We start from the raw sequence: 23,040 nt of genomic DNA on the forward strand, positions 1-23,040 counted from the left end.
ATCGTTATGTAATATTCGTCTCATTAACTTACAGGCGGAGACAAGTTAACGAACTAGATCCTGCACAGCATATGGCAGTCGGGATCCTCCGTTGCTGTTTCCTAAATAAACCGTTACTTGCGAGGCTGTCGTTATACACACACAATCGGGAAAGAAAGAGCGATATCGGAACGCGCGCCTCATTTTTCATCTTATTGTAGCCGTGGCCATAGGTGACTGGGTAGCCTTAACAATATACATATAAAACTTATTTTCGAGTCCGCCGGCAACTTTTTTCGTCCACAAAATCGAATAATCCTTTGGTAAAATGATGTGAAAGTACAGAATTTAATGTATTAAACAGTTGCAAGCGTGATAATTCACTCATATTTCGTACTTGTTGGTTCCAAATGTTCTTGCTGTTCAGCTTGGTTTACCGTAGGGCATTTATTTTTGCAGTAGTGCAGCAGTGCATCACGTTCGTGCAGAAAAATAATGCATCAGTTCTAATAGCTTCATGACTTTCATGTATTTGCTTGTGGAACCAGCAGTGTGATCTCTTCCAGTGTATAAATGAACGCACAAATGTTCTCATTTGTGATCTTAATAATACTTAAACTGTTTACATGCATTGTATAGTTAGGCAGGCATAAATTTATGGACAATAGCAATATTTATTTAACGTGCTGCTTAAGCGCCCTAGAACAGACAGGGTATATTTGCATGTGTTCTGTAGTCGCAAACCATTACAATATATATGTCACACCTTTTTGCATTTCATATTGCAAAATTGTGCTTTTTTCAATTTCTGATTCAGTCAAAATTTCTGTTCCAGACATGCAGTAATGAGGATGGCACCAGTATAAAGCAACACACTCCACAGACTAAACAGAAGCTGCTGCCTGCTACAACAAGGCCATTGTGTGGACATTGGCTGCTACTACAAGGTAAACAACATGTGGTTCAGAAATAAGTATGCCTGATATATGCTGTATTGTCTTGCTAGTCTTGAGATACATGTCATTTGTTTGCAGCAGAAATGAATGTTTGCTCATGTTTATGGTTCAGTATAATTGGTTCGAACATAAAAGAAAACACACATGAGTTTGGCTAATCTGTGCTGTATCTCATGTGTCACCATTCTGCCCCAACAGAGTCCATGCCAAGCATACCTTGGTCATCACAGGAGCTCCTATCCACACCAACAGAAAGGGGCTGGAGCTGAATTTGCAAGGCTTTTACACCACGAACAAAGAAGTGCATGCAGAAGAATTTACATGAGATATCAAGTCTGCAGAGCACTGTGTCAAGACTGAAAAGAGCTTCAGCCACCATTCCACCAGTGCGGACAAATTGGCTGAGTCATCCAGGTAACTCAAAAAGGACCTTATGGAAATTCTTCGTCTTCAGATGCGCCTGCAACTTCTGATCAAGCGCGGACGACGCTGGCCAAAAGAGTTCCATCAGTTTGCCCTTAATCAGCTTCCTGGCCATGTCAATTCCATTTGTGCCAAGTGTAATTTTTCTTCTATAAATGCAAGGTTTTTCATTGCCCATTCTCGTTAGAGATCATTCATCCTCATCCAAACATAAAGGTCAACCGATTCTTCGCTGATACTTAACACCAGTCACTGTCTAGTAGCATAACATATCTGTAGCAGTACCTTTTAGTGCATGTTGTCATGCACAATTCCTCTCCTGAAATAGCTGATGCAACATCGACATGTTTCTTGCATTAACCTACGCACTGTTTGCTATGCACCATTTTACTTTTCTTGATGTTTTTGGCCTTCAATGCTTGCAGAGCAGGGTGGCTTCTCTCTTGAATGCAAGCTTTCTCATTTTCCATATACCTAGTCTCGTTGATGGTTGCTCTTCTTCCTCGATAGCCTGGGTCTTTGCGCAAGCTACACTGAATGATAGATTGCAGAGTCTGGTTTTGCTGCCCCACTTGGTTGTGGTCGCCGTGTTACATTTCTCGGATGTGGGGGCCTGCTCAGTTACATTGGTAAGCAGTCCCTCGAGGTAAGCATTTGCTCCTGCAGTCCGCACAGCGACATGGACTCCCAGTGTACACACACCATAACTGGTGCTCCCCGTTCATTTTTTCCTGCTGCAGCCATGGGCAAATTGTGCTTGTGGCCTACCTTGGCCATGATTTGCTCAAAACTGAGACCAGCATATGTGCTTACATGGTTCGAAGTGTATGAAGTTGATAGCCGTACGGGGGGAAATGCCTGCAAAAATGGCTGCCAAAGGTGATGCCCACGAAAGCGACTTGTCCATATTGAGACAAAGTGGGACACCAAATGTGAGCCACACATTAGTGGCCCTCGACAGAAAAGAAACATGCAGGTTGGAAAGGCGTTAATGCTAAAATGTCGGATAGTCCATTTCGCTGTGTTGGTTGCGGCAGCAGATGCCTGCGTCACCTGATTGCTTCGCAATGGAAGTTGCTCATCTTCAACGGCTACTGTCGTTTCAAACAGGTGCGACGCTCTGTCCAACCTGTTTGTACTGCTGTTTGTCGCTCGTTACCAGACCACCACATGTGACGAAGGCAAGCATTATGCCTGTAAGTAGGCGGCTGAATGTATCCTAAGAGACCCGTGTATGTGAATGCTCACTGTTGCCATATGGTTTGTAGCCAATGTATAATGTATTCTCTGAACACTATGTTGTGAATGATTGCCGTTTATTTTTGCTGTTATCTCACTTGGTTACGGTCGCCGTATTATGCTTATCGGATGTGGGGGCCTGGTCAGTTGCATTGGAAAACAGTCTCTAGAGGTAAGCATTTGCTCCTGCAGTCCGCACAGCGACATAGACTCCCAATTTACACACCATGATTCGTGCTCCCCGTTCAGCCTTTCCTGCTGCAGCCATGTGCAAATTGTGCCTGCGGCCTTTCTCAGTCGCAATTAAGCACGAACGGAGACAAGCATACGTGCTTACATGGTCCAACGTGTTTGAAGTTCATAGCCACATGGGTGGAAAGGCCCGCATAAATGGCTGCCGAAGGTGATGCCCACGAAACCGACTTGTCCATATTGAGACAAAGTGGGACGCCAAATGTGAGCCACACATTAGTGGCCCTTGACAGAAAAGAAACATGCAGGTTGGAAAGGAGTTAACGTTAAAATGCCGGATAGTCCATTTCGCTGTGTTGGTTGTGGCAGCAGATGCCTGCATCACCTGATTTCTTCGCAATGGAAGTTGCTCATCTTCAACGGCAACTGTCGGTTCAAACAGGTGCGACGCTCTGTCCAATCTGTTTGCACTGCTGTTTGTCGCTCGTTACCAGACCACCACATGCGACGAAGGCAAGCATTATGCCTGTAAGTAGGCGGCTGAATGTATCCTAAGAGACCCGTGTATGTGAATGCTCACTGTTGCCATATGGTTTGTAGCCAATTATTACGTATTCTCTGAACACTATGTGGTGAATGATTGCCGTTTATTTTTGCTGTTATCTCACTTGGTTACGGTCGCCGTGTTATGCTTATCGGATGTGGCGGCCTGGTCAGTTGCACTGGAAAGCAGTTTCTCGAAGTAAGCATTTGCTCCTGCAATCTGCACAGCGACATAGACTCCCAATTTACACACCGTGATTCGTGCTCCCCGTTCACGTTCAGCCTTTCCTGCTGCAGCCATGGGCAAATTGTGCCTGTTGCCTTTCTCGGCCGCGATTAAGCACGAACGGAGACCGGCATACGTGCTTACATGGTCCGACGTGTGTGAAGTTGGGTGCAAAGGCCCGCAAAAATGGCTGATGAAGGTGATGCCCACGAAAGCGACTTGTCCATATTGAGACAATGTGGGACACCAAGTGCGAGCCACACATTAGCGGCCTCCGAAAGAAGAGTAACGTGGAGGTTGGAAAGGAGTTAAGGCTAAAATGCCGGGTAGTCCATGTCGCTGTGTTGGCTGCGGCGGCAGATGCCTGGTTCACACGATTGTTTCGCAGTGCAAGTTGCTCATCTTTAACGGCGACTGCCGCTGCAAACAGGCGGGACACTGACCAATCTGCATGAGCCGCTGGTTGTCGCTCGTTACTAGACCGCCATGTGTGACGACGACGGTGAGCCGTTTACGAGCTCGCGTCAAAGATTCCAATGTATCTCGACATACAAATTTTATTTCTGCTCTTGCACGAGAATGTACATACATACACTGCTTGTCTTCTGCCAATAAAGTCGCACGTTCTGTTCACTCACTTGTGGCTTGTTTGTATGGGCGTCAGTAGAGGCTCTTTGGTCTCCTGGCAATTAGAACGCACCGGCTACGCGGCAGCCGAGGCGAGTACGGCGCGTACGAGCGGATACAAGCGTCCACCACCGGCAAAAAGCGGCCATATTGAATAATGCTCTAAAAAAAAAGAAAATGCGCATTTCCGCTTCCTGTTTTAGCAGCGTCATCTGGCGTCCACCTAGGTAAGTTCCATGCGCTGCCGCTGCTTATTTTCGAACCACTGCGGAAGGTACAGTTTCCCTTCTCTAAAGTTGTTCTTTATTCTATGGCAGAGCCTTGCAGAGCGCGGATGACACGAAGCATTGAAGCGAGCAGTGCAGTTTGGAATCTGTGCACGCTAGCCTGTATGGAATTATAGAATGTTAGATTTCGCCATATTCGCAGTTTGCTTCGTCGTGTTTCTTTTGGCACTTGTGCTGTACCTTTACCCAGTAAGCAGCATCTCTTGCATTGGTCCTATTTATTTTCCACCCGTCTATTACGTAGTAGCTTGTCAAAATAACTGCACGCTTGATTGTTTTTGCTTGCTACTGCTGCAAGTAATTAAAGGTCGATCTAAAACTTGTAGTAGCATGTCAAAATAACGGCCCACTTGATTGTTTTTGCTCGCCACTGCGGAAATTAAAGGTCGATCTGAAACGGCGCCACGCTATCGCATGCATAGACGACGCCTCATGCGATCATGTCTAATGAAAAAAAAAAAAAAACTATTTTCAGAGTTCCGCGAAACAAACGACCATCCCTGGACTTGAGCCGTCAGATAAAAAGTAAAGTACTGCACGTCCTCTCTGTCATCTGCTCAACATCTTCACGTTTTGTTGTCATACTGCACACGTGCATGTTTATTAAACGCGTGCGAATTCTGCAAAACTTTTGCGTTTGCAGGGAAGGCAATGTTGGCGACATCGTCCAAGCTGGAGGGCTTCAGGATTTTCTCATCTCCTTGCACAAAGAACATGGACCTATTGCATCTTTCTGGATCGGCACGCAACTGGTTGTCAGCATCGGCAAAGCAGAATTGTTCAAGACACAGTCGCATGTTTTTGACAAACCAGGTGTTGTTATAGTTAACTAAATTTTGCTGTCTTGCTACAACGCAGCCACAGTCTCATCAATTCGGGAAATGAAAACCAACGACACAGGGAATTTTTTTAATCATTAAGCAGAGCTGAGCTCAATGATCTTCAAGAAATGGAATCCTGGAAAAAAATATTTTTGTCGAAACCTGGCTCCTCGGCCTGTGAGGTGCATGCAGTATTTATGAAGTGCACACCCACATTTCGGTTACTGTAGGATTATTTATTTTCTTTTAACAGTCGCTGTGCAAACTTAATTTACTTAACTCTCCACAGGATATTTTACAATGCCAGTACTACTCTCTCGGGTCTAAGCAACTGTAAGGTTTTTATGGCACAGTAAAAAAAAGTGTTAGGTCATGTAAGTCCTTAAGTCAGATCTAGGCAGATATAAGTAGCCTGCACGATCCCATTGTTGTTCTGTTATTTGCCAATACCTATTCTGTTTCTTTCCTTTCAGCTGAATTGTTTGTGCTCTACCGTGACATAATGGGTACTGGCAGCATCTTATTTGCAAATGGAGCAGAGGCGCGGAAAAGGCGCAGGCTTATTGACGAAGTGTTAACAGGAAAATCACTTGACAAGTTCCTAGGACCAATAGAGAAGGCAAGACATTTTCAGTTGCACTGTCTTGCTTAATATGTCTTCCATGACAAGCCGAGATTCACATCAGAATTGCAAGAAGTTGCTTTCTGTAGCACCATAGCTGTCATTGCACCTGACCTCTCTTTTCCTTCTCTTTTTGTTCAAGATTTGTGGTATTGTGTATTGTCAGAAACTTCACAGCTGTGATAGTGACTAAGGTCACTTCTTAACCTAGAACTTTCATTTTATGTTAGATCGTGCGCATAACTGATGAAAGTTGTTACTGTAAGTAACTGTTTCATGCTAGCTGTTTATCTTCCGCAGAAAGAAAAAAATTTCTGCAACTGAATGAGACAGTTTCGTTGAGCAATAAGCATTTCAATTTTGCAGTGCGGTTGCTTGCCTATATATCAGTCATCAAAAATTGCATTGTGTTGCATGTAGAGTATCAAATGTTTTGCAAAGCTGGTGCAGCATTATATGTCGATGCAGCCAGTCCACTCCCTCTTCTCTTAGTTTCTTTTTTTTTTTTTCTGCAGCTATGCAGTGAAGTGGTAATGCGCTTGCGTGATATACCAGAAGATGAACACGTGCCTCTGTACCAGTACATGTATGCCCTCTCCATGAAGATCTCTACCCGCCTGCTGTTTGGAGAGTATTTCTTCAACGATATGGAAGTGCTCAAATTTAGCAGGCATTTTGAGCTGGTAAGAGCCTCATTCTTCTTTCACTTCACTTGTTGACAATGACTGCAGCCTATAAATTTTCTCGAGATCCATTCCTGTGGTTATTCATGCACGTGCAGTGGATCTGTGGAGATGGATATGTAGTGTATGTTCACAGACGTCACTTCCGTGGAGATAGCTGTTCTTGAGTGAATTTGTGTGCAGATGCTTCAAAAGCTCTATATAACAGTGCTGGCTTTAGCATCTGTATCGAAATGGAATGACTGGTCTGTTGAGGCTTATTGAAACTGTAAAAGCACACGAAGACGAGAACGAAGAGAGTGGACAGGACAAACGCCTTGTCCTGTCCACTCTTGTCTTCGTGCGCTTTTGCAGTTTCAAGATGCAAGTAAACTAACTAGCCCAGTTTTCCATTCTGTTACAGTGGTCTGTTGAGGCTTGTAGTGTAGGACTAGCATTATATTGCAGAATTCATAACATTAGCTATTTCTAAAGAAAAAAGAAAGGATACTCCTGCTGTAAGTTTGCTACCGTGTAATTGTGTTCTATGATATGTTTAGTTGTTTGGCCAATACAAGGTCTGTACACTGCTGTGCAGGTAGCTAGTAGGTGAATTCTTTGAAAGCGATGTGTTGACATTCAGTTCCCTTTGATTTATTTTCCTTTCTCCCGTCCTGTGCACATTTCTTGTAACTTGAGTCAACATCGCCCCTCCTTGCCCTCAGCACCTTGTCACATTCCCTGTACTGAACTGCTTCTTTTTCAAACCGTTCAGACAACAATACCCGCATTAGCAATTTTAGCAAGCATCACAGCATAACAGTTTACAGAGACATCATGTATACATGCACCAATGAATAACCTCATCTAGCTCTCCCTCTCCTTCCTTCGTGCTGTCTAACACCACCTGTGCGAGGTGAAGGCACATAGCACCATGGTGCGGACTTCTCACCATGGCGTGGAGCATACTAGGGGTGGTGATGTTTCTGAAGAACGAACAATGCCCACGTTAGTGGTAACTGCATTCTGCAGTGCACCTTCTCGACTGCAGTGCATACCTTGCTGTTCATGCTATCAGGCGGTGTGATGAGGTGGTTCTTTAGATGTAAGGTCAGGATAATCCCTTTTCTAATTCCTCTCTATGTGCAGGATAATTCCTCTCAACGCTCAATATTTGTGCTGTCTTCTTCATTGCTACAGCTGTCACTCTTCACTGTTCATGCATTACATGCATGACTGCATTGTTGCTGAGCCATTGCGGCTTTTCCTCTTTTAGTCCGTGATCTACAAGGGAAATATATTCCAAGCATTTGGTGTCATTTGGAGGAGCCGCTCCTGCATTCTCGAACTGTTAGTTAGTACAGTCAGCAGAACCCCACCAAGGGTGGGGTTCTGCTGTTTGAACATGGTAAATAGAATTCTTCAGTCATAAGGTAGAGCAATCATTGGAATCTGAGCACATTCTTATCCCTGCTATGTGCAGCAACGCTCCTGCAGTGATGCTTGAAAGATCACTGGCCCTTGCGTGCATGTATCTTATTCCTAAGCATACATTTACTTGTATAATGCAGTGCATAAGAGAACTGGAAGAGATTGCCAGTGGTATGGTGCCAGATTCAAACAGTCCTAGGACAAAGAAGTATGAAGAAGGTAAGTGTACACCAAAATTTCCTAATTTATGAAAGGCTCCTCAAGCTCTTATTTATTTATTTATTTATTTATTTATTTATTTATTTATTCAGAAACTCTGCAAGTGACAGAAAAGTAGTTGCAAAACCTTTTGTGATGCCCGAGTTGCAGAGAAAGGGTCAGCTTAGTTTGTAGCAATTTAAAAAAAAAGAAAATTTGCTGCCCCACCCCTTTCACCCTTCTTTTTATTATTTTTTTGTTAACCTGTTAGAAATTTCTTTACAGCACCTTTAATTATCCAAAGCCAAGTTACCTTGATATTGAATGGCATGTCATGCTTAAGAAACTGCGCCGTATACAGTGGAACCTTGGTTATACGTCCCCCGGTTTTGCGACGGCCCGGGTTTTACAACGGATTAGCGCAGTCCCAGCGAAGTCCCTATAGAAGCAATGCATTAAAAACGCCGGTTATCCGACGCAATTTTACGCCTGACCCTCGTTATACGACGACCCTCGCGACGCCCGCTGTGCTGAAATAGCGCTTTTTCTTCTCCGCAATCACTTTCTCCCTCTCTCCTCGGCGGCGTCGCCTCTCGTGACATTGGGGAAGCATTTCTCTCCTTCCAATTTCCCAGCAGTAGATCACCGACAAGGTAGCGTGGAGAGGCCTACATTTATAGCACGTGTTGTTCGTCGTAATCCTAGCGACCAGCGTTAAGCGGAAGTTTTGAGTTGTGTGGAGCAACGCGACGCACGATGTCCCGAAAGCGGACAGTTCTGTCGCTCGGCGATAAGCCGAATATTATCGAAGAAGCGGAAAAGCGGCATGGAGCCATGAAAGCCAGCATTGCCCGGTACCTGAAAGGGACACTAAAGGTTACTATGAAGTCAAGTTAAAGTGATAAAGCAATGCTCTAGAATGTTTAAGGCATTAATATAATCGCGAACAGAGCTTTAGTAACCGAGAAATTGAGGTAAATGCATGACACGATTTGAGACCCCCCAGCGACATTCCGGTACCAGCCCGATGACGAAGGCACTCCTCATCATAGTTTATTTCACTAGTACTCAGCCATTCGTATTAAAAAGATCATTTCATTAGGTTATAAAACGGAAGAAAATGCTACTTGTCTACTTCTGTTCGATTCTAAGAGAAAAGAACATTTTGATGTTACCCATCAGTAGTGTGGGTGGTCGAAAGGATTCGTTTTCGCTCGACTCTGCGCCTCACGCGCTTTGGAGTTTCAGTTGTTTCGTTATCGCGTCGTGCTGCGCTGGTTCTGCTGGCTCACGAAACTTGCATTTAGAACAAGCAGCGAGAATGCTACATTTATGTGATGTCGTGGGATGTGCGAACAGTCCGCTGAACTTTGCCAAGGGCAGTTGCAGCGGGGAATCCAACGTTACTTATCACTGTGTGCCAACGAGTGAACCTCTCCGTTCGAAGTGGTTAAGTGCCGTACCTCTGCCACCGCGCGTTGGCAAAGAGCCAAGAAATCGCATAGTGTGCTCGCCACGCTTTCGTTTAGAGGATTACGAATTCAACGTCGACTTACTGAAGTCGTGTGCAGTGCCTTTCAAAGCAGTGCTTTCCCATAGCGCTGTTCCGTCGGTCTTGCCTGCATTCTCCGAAGCGCTAGAACAACTGCAGGTCGAAGACGGGGCAGTGAGTGTGGCATTTGGTTTTTCACGAAGGAAAAGCTACAAATGTGCGAATATGTACAGCCATGACATACAGTTGCCGCCGTAGTAGTACACAACGACGCCGGCAGCGCGAGCCCTCAGCAGCAGGTCACGTTCATCAGTGCTTAAATCGCTGAAGTCAAGCCCAGCATTGCAAGCCAATGTGTCGTTGTCAGGGTTGTCCATTGCAACGAGCGTCAAAGTTGGCGTCATAAAATAAAGAACCAGCTTGTCGTGCTTTCCCTTCCGCTAGCCACCATAGTTCTGCTTTCGTGCTGCTGTCGGCTCTGTCTTGGCTCTGTTTCTGGCCGCGCATTTGCGTTTTGCGCAGAAAAGCCGTAGCGCCGCCTGCGGGTGCCGTTTTACTCACCGACGACGCAACATCACTGTGAGACTATGACGTCACCACTCCTTGATCGGAGGGCGGGCGATTTGAACTGTGCTAGAGGTACGCGGACGCTTCAGAATGCATTTTCTCTTAAAATAAGTCTCTTCTTCGCATGAAACAAGCGTTTCAAGGTTTCTGGGATGGTATTTCAACACTCCACGTTGACTTAATATTACCCTTTCTTGTCCATTTAAGATACCCGAATCTTCGCTTAAGACGATCCTGGCAAACAAAGCGGTGATATTGCAGAATGCCAACAAGTTCGGCTCAAGCGGAAAGCGGCAAAAGAAGGACAGCATGAGAAGTTAAAAAAAGTTCTCGTCAAGTGGCTGCATCAAGCACGAAGCTCTGCGATCAGCGTTGACGGCGCCATTCTGAAAGAAAAGGCGGACCTTGTGGCATTGCGTCTGGGCATCAACGACTTTCAAGCATCGAACGGGTGGCTGGATCGCCTTAAAGAACGAAAAAGGATTGTGTACAGCCACTCCTGCGGAGAAAGCACTTCGGTGGACGTTTCGACAGTGAACGAGTGGATGGAGTTGCTGCCGGAGATGATTGCTGCATACAAGCTCTGCGACGTTTTCAACGCCAATGAGAGCAGTATTTTTTACCGTATGCAGCCCGAGCAAACCCTTGCGTTTAAGGGTGACAGCTGTCAAGGTGGCAAGCGTAGTAAAGAGCGTGTGATGGCACTATTCTGTGCTAATGAGGACGGTTCCGAGAGGCTGCCCGTGCTCCTTGTCGGAAAGTTTGCAAAGCCACGGTGCTTTAAGAACTTGGAGATGCTGCCGTGCAATTACAACGTCAACAAAAAGGTGTGGATGACGTCTTCGCTCTTCAGCAATTTTTTGCAGCAGCTGGATAACAAAATGGGAGCTAAGGCGAGGAAAATATTCCTTTTCGTGGACAACGCACCACGCCACCAACCCGATATGTCCAGCCTGAGGAACATAAAGGTTGTGCTACTGCACATGCCGTCTATGTGCAGTAGCACCTAGATGGCATCCAGAACTTCATCTGTTCACGTGACGCCGCGGAGGACCTCCTTTTGAACGTTGCCCAATTCGAGCGAAAGCTCTTGGCTCACGGATCAAACAAGGTCCAAAACAAGCTTGCCGACTTTTTTTAAAGTTCGCGCCGGCTGGCGGGAATAGCGGCAGTGGGCAGTGGAGTGCCGTAAAGGTTCGTTTGAATAAAGCATGATTGGTACCTGTGCTGCAGCATTAATTCTTATCGCATTTACTTTTTTTGATAATTTGAGTTTCCAAGCCCTGCAGAGTATGTTAGTAGTTTGCATTGAAGTTTCTCGTAAATCCATTGTGCGAAATAAGTAGTATTTTTATAGGCATAATTTATGTTCGGATTTTACGACCCCCACATTTTACGACGCTTTTTCGAAGTCCCGAGAAAGTCGTATAATCGGGGTTCTACTGTATAAGGCGCCGCCTACATGCATATGTTTGCTATTTGAATTTATCTTGGAAATAAAAGCTTGGCTAATGGACAGATTCAACCTTCAAACATTATGTTTTAACGTTTGCCCATCCAGCTTTCAGATTTGTGAAATATAGTTGAGAGTTTGAGATAGGGCTAATTGATTTTGCAAACAGTGCTGTTTGTCTGCCTTGTCCCATCATCTGCACTGTTTCCCATGGTATAGTCAAGTTAGGAGTGTGCTCTACTTGTTCACTCCTCTTATTAGCCACTCTTGAACAGAACCATTGGTCAACCAGTCTTTGATGTCATCTATGTGTGGCATAAACCATGCCTTTTGAAGTTGTGCATGTCTCTGCAACAATTTTTGTCTGTGGATTTTTGTCTACTCATGTTTGACATATATGAAGTGGCTTGTACCGCTTACACACAGCCACGAAGGAGATGAGAGCCCTGCTTGTTAAGGCATTGCAGAAGTGCAAGGCTGGAGGTGACAAGTCGCTCCTGGCAAATGTGTTGAATAATGCCTCTCTACCTGAGGAGCAGGCTGTGGATGACTGTGTCACATTTACCGTCAAGGGCTACTCTCTTGTTTCTGGTAAGTCGGCAGAAAACTCAGCCTTTCATGAATTGATACTTTTGACATGGCAGCTACAGTTACCCATAATAATAAGAATATCGCTGCTGTGCAGGGATGTGCTTGGAAGACAAGGACAGAGTGAAGCACACAGTCACATAGACTGTGGTTGCTTCCCACATTTTTAAAACTGCAGCATATAAGCTCCCACAAAGATAAATGTATGCATGAAATTATAGAGGCAAGAGCGATAACCAGCAAATTTTCCAAGTCCGTCAGTACACCATCAGTTTTGTTGTCATAGGGTGCATCACATGGCTGTGCAATCATGTATACATATGAACATTTGGAATTTTCAATCAGTGTCAGGTGCTAGAGTGCTCCCATATGTGTCTTTGTGTGCCTCGCTCAGGTCCTTGTTTTCTAAGCGCACCCCCGGCACAGAATTAATTATCCACTCTCCCAAGAAGCAGTACTCTTGAGAATATGCTATCAGCGAGGTTACTATCAGCCACCTGTAGCTATCTTGGTTTGCATGATTGCTCATCCCCCCCCCCTTTTTTTTTTTTTGTCCCTAAAATGTTTAATGGAGAAAGTGCCTGTCAAACAACAATCTAATGTTTATCTTCACGCAATTCTCGTGCTCGTTTTCAGAACATTCTAAAAGAAGTTAAATGACATTCAAGCCAGCTTGAATGTCATTGATGGTGCTTTCACTGACAAAGTGACATTGCCCCTAATGACACATTAAAATTTAGTGTCTGGAACTGTTTCCTGATGGCACCGTCATTGCGTTGCTAACCATTGCTAGCTTTAAAAATATAGAAAATGCACCTTTTTTTTTCGCATTTTGTTTCTTCTCATTTTCAGCCATGACCTGGATGCTGTACTTTCTTGCCACACATCCTGAGCTTCAGGACACTATTGCGCAGGAGGTAGAAGAGACCATTGATAAAGCCAAAGTCGTGTCCTGTCAAGATATCTTGAGTATGACGTAAGTGTCTTACCTGCCGCAGTGGCTTAGCGGCTATGGTGTTGTGCTGCTAAGCACAAGGTTGCGGGATCAAATCACGGCCACATGCAGCTGCATTTCGATGGGGGCAAAATGCAAAGACAGCCATGTCCCGTGCATTGGGGGACACGTTAAAGATCTTTTGGTGGTCAAAATTAATCCGGAGTGCCCCGTTACAGCTCATAATCAAATCGTGGTTTTGGCACATTAAACCCCATAATCCAATCCAAGTACAAAGTGCCTTGTTTGTCATACCACAATTCTGCAAAAATTGTCCCATATGCCTAATTTTGTGCTCGCATGTTTGCGCTCAGAAAGTCCCATCATTTTTGTGGAAAAGCTGCTCATCAGAAGGCTCAGTGGAGGAGGGAAAAACACGACTGGCCAACTAGCTTGGTCTCACGTGCATTCCATTAAAATGCTTTTCCTGGTTCTCATCATGCATCATCTTCATGTTAAAGAGGCACTAAATAGAACTGCGACGTCATGAATTTTGACGCCGTCCACTTGGGCCTGTTTAATTTTTCATCTGTGGAAAACCTTGTAACTTGTGTTCTAAAAAAAGGAGGCAAGGACAACTTGGCATGTTTCGAGAACATTTACTCCACCGCAACAGCCCAAATACGAGAAAATGCTTTGAAATCCACGACGTCACACTGATGTACTGGCACTGGGGTTTAAGCAAAAAACATGGAAGTTGGGCAGTCAAAATTAAAAACATGAAAGTTTGGCTTTTATTTTCTCTTCTAATAATCAAACTCTTTCCATGACATTAGCAGCAATATAATTTTGCAAGAATGCTTTCACAATCGAAACTGAGTTGTCCCTTTAATGCCTGTTTCCCTAAGGGGACACTAAAATAAATTTTGATTCCAGCTAAATTGATCTGTTCGTGTCCTGAGGAAGTGACTGCAGCAGTGTTGCTGAAATTGGAACTCGTACAAAAGAGAAAATTGCGTAAACATAGGAGGACAATGGTAGCACCACTCAAGCAAAGGGGTGTCAGCTTCTGCTGCCGTTCATCTCCCATCAAGAAAGGACAATAATCGATAACGAAAAATTAACACAGTGTCTTCAGGAACCTGGCCATGAAAATTAGGAAAATTGACTAATAGACCTAAATAATATCAATATGCTTATACAGGGTGTTCCAACTGACTTTAGTTACTAAGCGATTGAAAAAACTGGCACAATGTACGATTATGAAACATATGGTGTTCAGTCATACTTCTTTTTCCGCCAACAAGATCATCTTGATGTGCTAATTACCCTGATAATTATAGAAAATTAATTAAACAAGCTTTTAATTCTTGGAGCATGGCTTCCAAACTGTTATTGCATACTAAAACAACCCATTCCATCGTTTTAATGGTGCTATGTCCTGGGCAGTTATTTTTTACCTGCTTTACTGTAGCGTGCAAAATACGGAAAGTGCAACGTAATTGCAGACTAACGACACGACACCAGTGATCCCAAAAGTGATTTGAAGGAACTAACTCCACTCATTCCCTGAATCGACAACTACTTGATCCTTGTGTAGGCTGCGGTCATCACACAGAATATGTAGCTCGCAATAAGCAAAAGCCAACACTGTCAGCTTGCTGCATCCACATGGATGCAAAGATTGGCAGTGACCAAAGTTAGTTCCTTCAGGTTCCTTTTCAGGACTGCTGGCGTCACAGCGCATATTCACACAACACTTTTTGTATTTCATGCACCAAGAGTGCAGTGCAGAAAAAGTAATTATGCAGGAAATGGCACTACGAGAACGACGGAATGGAATGTTTTAAGTCTCAATAACACACGCCCTGAATTCAAAAATAAAATGAAAGAAATATATTATTTTCTATTTAGCCAGATAATTACTGCACAAAATTATTCTGGTGGCAGAAGAGGACCTATGACCAAACACCATAGGTCTCATCATATATTGTACCGTTTTCTTGTTTGTTCTTTAACAGCTTGGCTAATGTTAGCTTAGACACCCTTATGACGAAAACGTAATCATGGGTTTCAAATAGAAAGTGTTAAAACTTAAAGGTATTAGATATTGTGTAGCAATGCATCATTGCTCTTTTTCCCCTGCCTTCTGCTCTCAGTTCTTCTCAAAAAGGTATGCCAGTCTGTATTTTCCCAAGGACATTAGAAGGTTCTCCTTTAAGCTCACTTGTTTGGTGGCCAAGCTGCTGTATTTTGATGTGAGATGGTAACATGAAGGACAATGATCTTTCATTATATATAGAGCACGGTTCAGTAAACGATGGTGCTTTCCGAAACTGGCTTACACAAGTACTCATGTTCTCTATATGCAAATATGTAAAGCTTGGAAGGCAGGTGCATCGGCACAACATTCATTATGCTGCCAGCTGAAGAATTAACATTCATAGTAAGAGAAAAAACAGTGTTAAAAAGGTAATATATTATTTTGTCGATTTTAGAGGTTGATATTTCAGTAAATTTTTTTGGCCTTGTTGCCATGGTACTTGTTCTATTTCAAATTAGTTCTACTTACTCAGTGTACTTGTAATAAAGACATTTCACTCAGTAAAATAAGAACACATATAAAAGCAGCACATCACTTTCCACAAGTTAGGTTAATAACATTTTCAAAAATGAAGACTAACTCCAGTAAACAAAACACCATAATCTTAGCTATATCATTCTGAAGCTTTTATGTAATAACTGTTTAATAATTCCGTTTTTCACATTATGTATCGCTTTTGTAAACTAGCACAATGTGGAGAGTCTATATTGGCATACTTATTGGTACTTATGGTCATCGTTGTGTTGTTCTTTCCTAGTGTTCATTAGCTGTTCAGTAAATGGTTGACTTTTTAAATCTAAGCAAATATCTCTAGGAAGTCCTGCTAATCGTTGCGCCTTCTGACTTTATAATAAATTATATACAAAAGGAATTACCCTGTGCATTAGTTTTACTGTAAATTCTAGAATAAAATGTGAAACCTGAAAACAAAGAGAGCAGCAGTGCTTGACAGCGCATTTATATAAAAAAAGAGCATTTCAGTCGCTTGTGGTCTAGGGGTAGAAATGAGAACCACGCTACTTGTGTAATGACCTAAGGCACTTTCTTGAGGTGACAGTTTTCCTTAAACCAGTGTGCCAAATGCTGCTGGCTAGTGACACATTCAAATTTTCGTATGTGTGCGTGTTAAATTCCCATATTGAATAGGTCACTGCAAAACACCATCAAGGAAACGCTGCGTACTGCAACTGTTGAGCCATGGACAGCACGCTGCCAAGATGTGGACATTGACATTGCTGGGCACATCATTCCTAAGAAGGTGAGCAGCTGAGTCACCCTTCCTCTGTAGAGTACAAACAGATTCTTGTACTGATGAACACAGAGCAGGAAAGACTTAAAGGGCTCAGGGTATGAGAGCTTGTTTACTACCAAATTTTTATTGAATATGCCACCTGGATTTCCCTTTTTATGTTATTAAGAATAGAAGGCCTATATTTAATACTCTCATCCCTCAAAGACCACTTACTTGAGTAGTTTCCACCATTCATGTGGCTTACTAAGGCAGTACTGACTGTGTTAAGTAGACTGGGACTTCAGCCAAGTTACATTCATCAGTGAATTCTAAGAAAACTGTTGTTCCCACGTACATGTAGTAGTCTCTTAGCAGTAATCCTTCCTCCTGTTGCAGATATATCAGTGAACCATAACCTATCTTTATTCATCCACAGACTCCAGTGATTCAAGCTTTAGGAGTAGTTCTGCATGAACAAGAAAACTGGAAGGTCCCGCAGAGGTAAGATGAAAGCATTGTTCATTGTTGTGAAATTTTCAAGCCCATAAGGCAACTAAAAGAAAAATTTAGCCAAGCGTGCATTTTCTCAGTCACCACTGTAAGCAGCAACATTTATTATTTACGTTGTACATGTTGTCACACCTGTGACAGGGCTCATGCGCCTCCTCGAAAGCCGTAAACACCCTCAACTTTGGGAAAAGCTAACTGTTACAAACATGCAAAGGAAGTACATGGGCAGGTCAACGTTAGGAGATGACAAACCCGATCCACACTGGAATGAAGAGAGAATTGCTTAGCCAGCAGTTGCAGCTAATTGCATCAGATTTCCAGCATCACACCCACCCTCCTTTCAAATCATACGTTGTGGGGATGCGCGACTCTCACGCGTCCCCTGATATGTTGTTTTCCCGCACGGCTCGCGTGGCCTGGCGCTCGTGGCGGTCGGAGTGGTTGAGGCGCAGTACGGCGCAGTACGGGAGATGGCGCGAGTGTTGCGCTGCTAATGCCGCCGACAAGCACCCCGCTTGTCCACTTGGGCGCCGAAAGACAAGGCGCTTCCTCTTTGGTTCGGGACAGCAAGCAGTGCGGACGTGCCGTGCCGCGCGTGCGCCGAGCCATGCTTCTGCGAGACCGTCTCACGTGGCCGCCTTCGAGTGCGCCACCGTTCGCGTGACCGTACGCGCGAACGACCAGGCGTTGGGATCCAGCATGGGGCGAACGTATTCGCTCGCTATCCGGTCGCGGTGAGTCGGACTTCTAGATTTGTCGCGCGCCCATCGGCATGTTTTGTGGATAGCAACTCGGCTAGCAGGCATTGATCTATGAAAGGTGCAATAAATGCCCTTGTGATTGTTTGCACTACTGTGTTGTCGTTCCTTTGTCCCAAGAGCACGGGAGGAAAACCCCACAACGTTGAGACAGGAGGTACACTTGTTCTGCGCCTAGTGTTTCAGCAAACTCTGAAGCTTATGAGGAGTTTGAATATTGTCACTTGTGTGCCCACACAAGTCACTTCCCATTGATTAGGAATCATGCCGGTGTGGGTGTGTGTGGTTTTTACACGATTTCAATATAACGAAATTTCATTGCCACCGCAAAGGAATACTGAGGCAATAAATGGAAACTTAGGTGGTCAAATGGTTGAATTACATGCAGCTGCTTGTGAAAACACTTCTCAAATCACTACACGACCGAGAGCCACTGCCTAAACGGAGCAGTTTCATGTTCCTTGTAAAGTCCAAGTCAAATAAGATCAGGGAGACTACGCATGACTGCCAGCATGGCTGAATGCATCCACAGCCTGCATGTCCCATTTTAGAGATAATCTGCTGCATGTGCAAAAACTAGGCGAGCTGAGATGACACGCTGTCTTCCTGTGCATTTAGTGCTCGAGGTTGCGTAATCTCTAGTTTCAGAGACGCATTGAAGCAAGAGGCAGACGAAGCATTTGCTCCCCACTGCGGGCGCTTTTCATGATAGGGTCATCCCACTGCAGGCGATGCTATCAATCGTGGAGGCAGAGTGGATGCGAAAGCGTGGCTGACTTCGCTTCCTACTGCTGATGTGAGGATATTGTCGACACAGCATGGCACCGTATCTTTCCTTGCCAGCTCTCAAATTCAACACAAAACACTTTTGCATACATATTTGCGTTTTTCGATTGTACGATAACGTAGAAAAATTTTCGGCCCCTTCCATGCAAGAAAGATCTATCAGCTACTGTACCTATTTGCACAAAATATTGATTTTCAATTTAACAAAGCAAATTGCCGGTTTTACTGGCTTTGTTATATTGAGGTCTGACTTACTTGAAAAGGCAGCCATTACTTGCATGAAAAATCACATTATCCAGTTAACTCGCCTAATTTTGCTAATTAATGTGATAGCTGGTTAATTTAGGGCTCACACGACAATTGCAGCATTGAAGCCAGCCACTGCTCGACTCACATGCAAAAGAGGTGCTCTAGGGTGATGCTATAAGAAATAGAGACCTTCTGGAGCCATTTGCAGACCAAAAAAAAGACAGCCTGTCTTCTGTAACCAAATGAACTTACCAAATACATTCTGCTTTTCATCTTTGTGTAACATTATCAGCAGTGTATCATAAAAGGAAATGAACTCTTCTGTCTTTCAAGGTTTGATGCTTCTCGGTTCAAGGATTCTCCACAGGACCAGCTGGCCTACTGCCCATTTGGCTTTGCCGGCAAACGGCAGTGCCCAGGCCAGGATTTCAGCGTTCTAGTGATGGCCACCTTCCTGGCCACACTGTGCCCAGTGCTGACACTTCACTCAGTCCCGGACCAAGTTGTCACTCCCACGTCGGCATTGATAACTCGGCCACAGGACGAGGTCTGGGTTACCCTCAAAAAGAGATAGTATGGATTGGCTTCAAGAAGAGACAGCCTACCTTGTCCGACGCAGTTGCAATCAACTTGAGAAAACAGACCCAGAGTGCCACCCCGTCCTGGAAAAGCTCTCGCTCTGGGCTGCAACATGAAGCAAGAAGCACTGGCAAGCATAGGATGGTATGGCAGATGTGATTGGGGCAGTAGTGGCAGCATAAATGTTTAATTTTGATGTTACGAAAAAAAAAAAAAAACTTTCCTCATGCTCTCATTTAGTACCTCAAAGAGTTAAAAGGTACAAGTACTGTATCATAAACTTGGAACTGAAAGACAAAAAGAAACAGAGGACTAGACTCTACTGGGCAAGTTCTTGTTGAGAGCTATCCTCTATCTTTTGCACCCGTGATAAGAGAAGTTGCATTGACACAAGCATGACTTGCTACGTAATGACGTGCACCTTGTGAATGCTTCATGGTTTGGCTTTCAGTCTGTGCTCCGAAATTGCAGGGCCGACAGCAGCATGGGTCCTTAACAAGTCAATTATGATGTGAATGCAGGCTTGCACTGCTGAGATTCCTTTGAGAGTTTGTGTGATGCAGACTATTATCCATGCTATAGATGTAATTTGGAGGATGTGTATTTCTGGGAAGCAGTGTTCAGTGTTTTGTTTCAACTTGCAGGCACATTCCTAGGTTCAAGATAGCATCACTGATGTGTTGGTATGGATTACACATTGTTTGCTTCCAGTTCCTTCAGAAGCCGTCTTGTGTGCACTGCCTAAGCAATGGTCAATATGCATAAAACAGCTGCAATGCAGTTGTTGTGAAGTTTCTAGTTTTTACAAGCAGTTCCTTTTATGCATTGCTCACATGTAATTTTTCTTGCCTTATTGTTTGCCATGCCTATGCACTTATGCACAACTTATACGAACAGGGTTGGGAAATTTTTATTGTACAAGTTTGCTAGGCACAAATTATGTCTTTTGACGAATACAAATTCTCTAGCAAGAGTGCCCCTAGATCCTGGAATATCAGTAAATTTGAGGAATAAGATCTGTGATTAAATTTAGGGTAATGTCCTTTGCTCATGATTGCTTGTACAGTATTGGAGTTAGCTCGAGTTTCTTATAGCAGACAACACACTGAGTCTGATAACATTATAATGTGATACTGCAAGCGCAAAAAAAGAAAGGACAGAAGGGTACAATACAACACATGCGCATGTGCTGTACCTTCCTTCTGTCCTTGTTTTTTGTACTTGTGGTATGTCACATCAGCCAGGCCGTTTTTACCCTTCTCAAATTATAATGTGAACATTAAGAATGTGTATTGATCAGCTTGCATATTCTTCAGTGGAAACTTATTTTTAAATATGTGCCAAGATCTGACACACGAGACGTTACAGGTCTAACTGCTGCCAGAAAACATAGGCGTCTGGAATGATTGTAGATCATAGTTACTTAAGCCGCAATAACTTTCCTACAGATTGCACACAGATGATGGGAGTATCACCACAACGTCTTTTTTTATATTTATGGTTCCTTTGGTTACCTTATAATAAAATTTTCATTTTGTCAATTAAGTTTTTGAGCTGTTTATTTCTTCTCATAACCATAAGAGAAGCCTTGACACACATCACAACTGGGTCCTAAATTTCACGGTGCATACATGAGACAGAGGCCACAAAATGCTTGCCTTGAATAAAGACTTTGCAATGCTGGAAAGGCCACAAGAAATTTGGCAAGAGTAGAACTAGAATATTATAAATAGTTCCCAATTTTCACTTGTGGCACCATTTAATGCAAGCTGAATTGCTGCAAAAATGTTGCTCACATACATTAGTGCAGGCCACAGATCTGAATTCCATGTGTCACCCATAAGGTGGAAACCATTTTTTTTTTTACCCCAGTTCTTGTGTTGTGTAAATTTTTGATGCCGATAGTGCATCACTGGGCACATCCTGAGCACTAATGGTGCCAAAGATCCTTAGTGGTTCTAAATTTTAAGGAGCTTACAGGCTGCATTGCATGCTTTGTTTTGCGCACACCTTGTGAGAATTGTGCAGTGACATTGAAGATTACTTGCTGCACATAAATTAGACGTTTCCTCAGAATTTCTCGACTGCAAGTAATAATCCATTCAAGAAAGTGTCCATTCTAGAACTAATTTGGCTCTGACTGCTAGTATGAATTGAAGGGGGCACAAAAGAAGAAACATTTGAGCTGTATTAGCAAATTACTGTTCTGTAATGCCAAAAAAGCCACTCTTACTGCCAGAAAAAGCTTGGTAACCCAGAAAACAAGCAAAAGCAAAAGGTGGGTTGTGATACCACCTTGAAGTTCCTAAACCAGCTCGCTGTGATGTTTTGATGGCTTCTCCTCGTACATAGTTGTGTTTTTATTGGTGCAGATCTGATTGCATTGTATTCTGAAAAGATTGCGGCACAATGTATTGCCACCGTCGAAACGAGTTATGTGCGAGGCATGTATTACAGCGGGACTCCTCTTCGCACTCCCCAGAGAACGCTTGGTGCAACCTAGCGCCGTCGCCTGCGTGGTCTCCGAAATGCACAGCACGCCGGTGCTGAACGCTGAGAAATGCGTAACGCAGCAACCAGGCTCTTCTCTCGTGCTTCTTTCCAGACAAGCTGTGCCATTTGGTGGCACTGCTGAGACGAACACATGCTGGCACTTGTGAAGGCCGAGAATTGTTCCCTCTCTTGCCACACATTCAGTGGCGCGTACGAAGTAACCCAAGTTGGCGATATATACATTGAAAAGCGGCACATATCTAGTGCATTCAGGGCGCAGCACATACCCAGTCCACTTGTGACACAGCCAGCTAATGCGTAGGGTTGCTGTCCTTGAAGAACCCTTGTGACATGGGTTCAATTCCACTCAGCACCGCAGAAAAATAAGGGATCTTTTTCATCACAGTGGAGCGGTACATTCCCAGTGGCACATACTATAGTTACCAAAGTTGGCGCCAAGGACGTTTATTCGAGCGGCACACACCTACTGGCACATACCCAGTGACCGAAGTTGGCATCAAAAGTACTCCAAGTCAGCGTCAAGAGTTCCTTCGAACAGTGGTACCAGCCCAGTCCCGCATCTACATCGACCCATGTTGCATGAAATAGGTTCGTTGGAAAAGTGGCATGCATGTACCCATTGCCACATACTCAGTGATCTAAGTTGGTCCAATGGCTGGTTTCGAACCCTATTACCTTAGCTCAGCAGCGCAATACGCTACCCTTTTTACCACCAACTACCCAGTGACCCAGGCAGGTGGGAAAATGGTGAGATACAAATATACATACATAGATAAATACATAGCCCCCAGAAAGTATGTGAAGTACCGTAAGAATGCGAACATATTAAAGTGAACTTCGAAAGTTTCAACAACCTTTACTGAGCCACAATGGCTAAAATGTGAAAGAATACTTTGAAATCTGACGTCGCGATAATATACCAGGGGATTTTTGGTGCGAAATTCAAGAAATTGAACTTTAACCTTCATTTTCTCTTTCAGCAGTCAACATATTACCACAAAACTAACTAAAACATGTTTTGAAACAATACTTTGTCAAAATTGACTTAGTGTTTGTCCCTTTAACCCCT

General features: G+C 43.8%; 1 protein-coding gene across 1 annotated transcript; it reads left to right on the top strand.

Annotated features, from left to right (window-relative positions):
• The first annotated feature begins 4,494 nt into the window (after positions 1 to 4,494).
• Positions 4,495 to 21,002, top strand: LOC126542351 (cytochrome P450 20A1-like). Its single transcript, XM_050189392.3, has 11 exons — positions 4,495 to 4,661; positions 4,948 to 4,997; positions 5,116 to 5,285; positions 5,767 to 5,912; positions 6,431 to 6,598; positions 8,149 to 8,227; positions 12,145 to 12,309; positions 13,159 to 13,282; positions 16,491 to 16,602; positions 17,012 to 17,076; positions 19,212 to 21,002. Exons 1-11 carry the CDS (start codon positions 4,590 to 4,592, stop codon positions 19,450 to 19,452), a joined length of 1,392 nt encoding a protein of 463 aa, XP_050045349.1. The 5' UTR covers positions 4,495 to 4,589; the 3' UTR covers positions 19,453 to 21,002.
• Positions 21,003 to 23,040: the final 2,038 nt, after the last annotated feature.

The sequence above is a fragment of the Dermacentor andersoni genome, chromosome 2 (assembly GCF_023375885.2).
Source record: "Dermacentor andersoni chromosome 2, qqDerAnde1_hic_scaffold, whole genome shotgun sequence".
Lineage (NCBI taxonomy): Eukaryota > Metazoa > Arthropoda > Arachnida > Ixodida > Ixodidae > Dermacentor > Dermacentor andersoni.